The sequence below is a fragment of the Eleutherodactylus coqui genome, chromosome 2 (assembly GCF_035609145.1).
Source record: "Eleutherodactylus coqui strain aEleCoq1 chromosome 2, aEleCoq1.hap1, whole genome shotgun sequence".
Lineage (NCBI taxonomy): Eukaryota > Metazoa > Chordata > Amphibia > Anura > Eleutherodactylidae > Eleutherodactylus > Eleutherodactylus coqui.
In genome coordinates this window covers 9,456,485-9,461,671 of record NC_089838.1, presented here as the reverse complement: position 1 = coordinate 9,461,671, position 5,187 = coordinate 9,456,485, and the positions used below count along the sequence as shown (strand labels likewise).

General features: G+C 47.7%; 1 protein-coding gene across 1 annotated transcript; it reads right to left on the bottom strand.

The window, feature by feature from the left end:
• Positions 1 to 1,306: 1,306 nt before the first annotated feature.
• Positions 1,307 to 4,392, bottom strand: LOC136611057 (tripartite motif-containing protein 14-like). The gene has a single exon (XM_066590305.1). The coding sequence runs from the start codon at positions 4,371 to 4,373 to the stop codon at positions 2,916 to 2,918; it is 1,458 nt and encodes a 485-aa protein (XP_066446402.1). The 5' UTR covers positions 4,374 to 4,392; the 3' UTR covers positions 1,307 to 2,915.
• Between the last annotated feature and the right edge of the window lie 795 nt (positions 4,393 to 5,187).

Genomic DNA, 5,187 nt, shown 5'->3' with positions numbered 1-5,187 from the left:
AGGAGAAAGGCTAGAATTAACCCCTCACAGTACCATGTGGGGGCATGTTGTTATGTGGGAGCACAATGTTATGGGGAGTCACTGGGGGAGGGCATTGTGGGAGTACCATGAGGGGGCACTATGTGAGAGCACTATGTAGGAGCACTATGTGGGGGCACTGTGTTATGTGGGGTCAGTTGGGGGCACTGTGGGAGTATCATGTGGGGACACTATGTAGATGCCCCATGGGGGGGCACTGTGTAGGGGCACTATGTAATGCGGGGGCACTGTGGGAGCACTATGTGTGGGCACTATGTAGGTGTATTATTTGGGGGCACTATGTGGGAGCACTATGTGAGGACAGTGTGGGAGCAGTTACCTACACAGATCTGGTGACCCCAAAATAATGCAAAGTGGAGAAAAAATAAGGCGCATTTCATGTGATTGGGTCATTATAACAATAGTAAGCAAGGAACAAGCGGAAATTAACCTAAAACCCAAACTGCTGGAGATTAAAGTAATATATAGAATTACATTTCCTTAGTCCGACATTAACAGGCTCTGATGCCGGATTATCAGATGTTCTGAGTTACTGAACTGGCAAAAAACTTTATAAAACTTTCTGGCAGAGAAGCTGAAGGAAGATGAAATGCTCATACATAATCTGCTGCTGTCACATAATGCTCCGTCTTCTGGTTCTGTGCTGGAAACAAGGGCCGGATTATCAGAATCTCTGGATTATCAGACACCAGATTACGGGTAATTCACAGAATGGGTTCTATTTACTGACATTCTGATTAGTAATATATTTATTGAAATCCCCGCCTGCTGAATACTACACAGAGCTGTTCAGGAGAGCTGCCGGCCGGCCGCGGCTGAACTCCGGCTGCAGAAAAAGGGGGAGTATACTTTTTTTTTTATTTTTATACATTTCAGATTTGTTTTTCAGGGAAGGGCTTATATTTTTAAGCCCTTCCCGAAAATTCATCCCGCGCTCGCCGGCAGCCCATTGCTTTCAATGGAGCCAGCTGTATTGCCATCTCCATTGAATTCAATGGGCGAACAACGGACAGCGCTCCTTTGATTGGGCCCGTTTGCTGAAAACGCTGCTAGGTGCTGATTTTTCAGCGAATTGTCGGCCCCGGTCACGAGATTTGCAGATGCGCCTCCTTTATGCGACTCTCAAATTGCGCAAAAAAAGCCTGCCTGACCGAGGCCAGAGTCTGTACCATTGGTACAGATTTTGACCAGAAATCAGCTGGAGATACGCAGCGGCGCTCCCCCTCACCTCCTACGTAGGCTTCCCACTGTCAGCGCTCCCTAGCTTCCGGTTCCCGGCGGCCTGGTCAGGTGTGGCACCACAGGTCCGCTGGGAACCGGAAGCCGGGGAGCGCTGACAGTGGGAAGCCTTCGGAGGAAGTGAGGGGGAGCGCCAAATAGTGTGACATCAGCTACGGATACGCAGCTGATTTCCAGTCAAAATCCACACAAATGGTACAGACTCTGGTGCAGAAATGCTGCGGACTTTGCTCCTTGTCTCTTTTTTTGAACCGCCCTGTACATTTTATAACGATGGAGGTAAAATCAAACGTTGTGATAAGCCCCGCCCCTGGCCACACCCCTGTCCCGCTTTGACCCTGGAAAAATCTGGTCACCTTACATAAGGACATGTCAAAAGTTTGGATTGCTGGAGGTACAACTGCTGAGATCCCCACCGATCGCTAGAAAGTAGAGTTACACTAAGTCTCCTGGTATGACGGGCCGGCAGCGTTCTAAACGGGATGGATCTGCGGTAATATTCTGGCCCCACAGTCGGGTTAAAGGGAACCGCTCACCACCTGTCAGCCTTATAAACTACATTGCGGGGCTCGAAGGTGAGAGAACGGGGAGTCCGGGAAGTTGTGTTTGACACTCACCGGCCGCCTCGTTCAGATTTTCATGGACTTCACCCAATTAGCGCTCTCTTTTGGGGGACAATCCTGGTATAATGGGACTGCTGGTTCATGTGATGTAGTAGATCAGACATCATTGGGATAAACAGCAATGACACACGGAGGATTATCCATAAGGAGACACAGGGATCACACCCAGAATACAATCACAGCGGATCCCCCACATGTGATCTAGTCATAAGGACAGCGGTCAGATAGGCCGGGCACCAACATATGTGCATTGGGTATAACACACGCAATGTACTGTGAGAGAAGTCCCAATGGTCTCTCCTGCGCCATCCTGCCCTTCGCTCTCTATAAATAAGGGCTGTTGTTCGGCTCGTTTTCAATGTCTGAGTCTAAAAAAACGTATAAATATTTCTATTTTTTTCTAATAAAGGGAGAATCAGCTGATTACACAGAATGCTGTGTGACCGAGTCTATGATCCTTCAAGCAGCTCGAACTGAACCCCGCTGGATTCGGAGCACAAGAATATAGCTGTAGCATTCCATCGCACTAACAGCGCACGCATATAATACGCGCAAAAGGTGTCAATGAAAGGACATTGCTTTCACTGTTCCGCTCACGCTTGCCTATATTTTATTGCGTATGTTATGTGCGTAATAAAGAGCGCAGCATGTTCTATTTTACCGCATATAATGCACATAACAGCCCTATTGTTCTCTATGGGTGCGGTCACAACACAGCGCTTACACAATTACATTACATATGTATGGCGGTTTTATGTTGCCAGGAGACAGGAGAAGGAAAGTGAAAAAAAGAAGAAACCAGCCAGCCGGCGCAGGACAGCGCGAGTAAAATACCTATACATGTGCAGGCATAACCGTGTAAGAACATGACAATACGCAGGGATACGCAGTCCCCTACCCCGGGAAAATGGTCAAGTGGGCCTGGCTTTGGTTATAATCACCTGCAGCCCCACCTCATTCATCCCATTGGCTGTCTGATCTACCAATCAGTTTGTCTTTCAGTCCTGTCTCTGGTCAGTTTCTATTATGGTTTCTCCCAGTTGTTGCTTCTCCCAATATTGTTATTGAACCACCATATACATGTAATACAGCATGAAGCGGCTCGGTGAAGGAGGCAGTGAAGGTGTGTAAGTGTCTGATGGGGTCACACAGCTCATAGAAGGACAGCCGCCCGGCCTCATAATCCAGACAGATCCTGACTCTATTACAGGATGTAATGTGAGGGAACTGGATCTCTTTACTGTCATGTATCACTGAGTACTTACTATAAGACCTCCACAAACACCAGGACTTGTTATTATATCCAATGTATGACTGCTGTCCCCTCATGTCTATACTGGGGTAACACATCCCCACCCTCCACACCCCTGATCTACTGATATCCACATCCCAGTAATGTCGTCCTGAGGAGAATCCCCTCCTGCTCATCACCTGATCATACTGGAATCTCTCTGCTGTTTCTGGACGGTTCTGGTTCTGTAGTGTGCTGGTTGCAGTTTTCAGGACATCTGATATACGGATATTATTACCAGCTGTGTTTACATCCAGTAATATGTCTGCAGGATCCCCCACATAGATCCCCCTCCTTATATCTCTTATTATGTCACATAATGTGTGTAATGTGTCTGAGATCACAGCCACATCCGGACCATCTACATCATGGAGCGGTTCACCATGTCCCCCCGTGTCCCCATCACCTCCATCATGTCCTCCCGTGTCCCCATCACCTCCATCATGTCCCACCGTGTCCTCAGGATCACACAAGTCCCCGGTGTCTGGTTCCTGTAAGACAGTCAGTGGATCAGTCATGTTACACAGCTCCTCCATGTGTCTCATCTTCCTGGACAGCTCGTCCTTCTGTATTTCCAGCTTCTTCATCACAGCAGAGAGTGAGAGTGACTCTTCCTTCTCCTGCCTGGAGATCTCGCTCAGGACCCTCTTCTCCAGGTCGTCCAGCCGTCTCCTGATGTCTCTACACAGGGCAGTGACTCTCTCCGCTTCTCCAGATGCTTTTTGTTGAGCTTTCCTCCTGCGTTCCTCCAGACTTCGAACTCTTTCCTCAGTCTCCTTCCTCCTTGTGGTCAGTTTCTGGAGAACATTTCTCAGTCTCTCCTTCTTCTTCTCAGAGGCCTCATCCAACATCTCCACCCGATGACCCCGATGTTCTCCAGCCAGACTGCAGGTCACACAGATACAAGCGGCGTCCTCAGTGCAGTAATATTCCAGGATCTTCTTATGGACAGAACATTTCCTGCTCCCCAGGTTGGCTCTGGGCTCACATAAGACGTGTTCTGCTGACTTGCTGTGAACTCTCAGGTGTTTCTCGCACAGAGAAGCTTCACACAGCAGACAGGATTTAGTTGCCGTTACAGGAGAGTCCACACAGTAAGTGCAGAAGATCTCGACTTCCGTCTGTGTCGGAGGAGTAATCAGGAAGTTCTCCATGATGTTACACAGAGCTAAGCATCTCATCAGTGCCGGACGCTCCTGAGACTCCTCTCTGCATTCAGGACAGGAATAAACTCCAGCCTCGTTATTCTGACTCAATAACATGGCTGTAAGCGTATCGGCTGAAGTAACTTCTCTTGTAGTTATGGACCAGTACTCACACCAGGTATATGTTGTCAGACAGCATCCAACTCGACTGCAGAGGCATGTGAGAAGATTCCAGGGTTTATTTAGGTAGAAATCTTGTATAATGCACATTCAGCAGTAGGTAAAAAGAGTGATGGTTAGCCAGAGCACAGAGTAGAGACCTAAGACATAGGCTATAGACAGGAAACTCCCTAGCAGGAGGAAAGGGAGGGGTTATGCAACACAGGGGGGTACAGAGAACCAGGAGGGACAAACTAAAGAAGGCAAGCACTTACAGATACAGTACAGGTTATACATGTCAATGAATAGAGTCAGGTAGATGAGACATGACACTCCCCGTCTGAAATCTTTAGATTTCACTGAATACTGTTTTGACATAATGTCCTTCAAAGTCCAGAAATTCTTGTTTAACCTAAAAACGAATAAACAAATGCAACAGCAATAATAAATGAACAAATCAACTGTTGTGGCAAAGGTAATCCACAGGTGGACTTCTTCAGATTCTCTCGGTTGCAGTCTGCGGTGATATGCTCCCCGCCATGAGCTGTGTAGTATAATCAAGCTTCCTTAGGTGACTTCCTGCCTTGGAAGAAGAAGTACTAGTTCACTGATTGGACGGAAGAAAACTCTTACAGTGCCTCCTTTTGTCACTTTGACTTCCACTTTTCGAATTTTCCCATCGTCGTTAGGG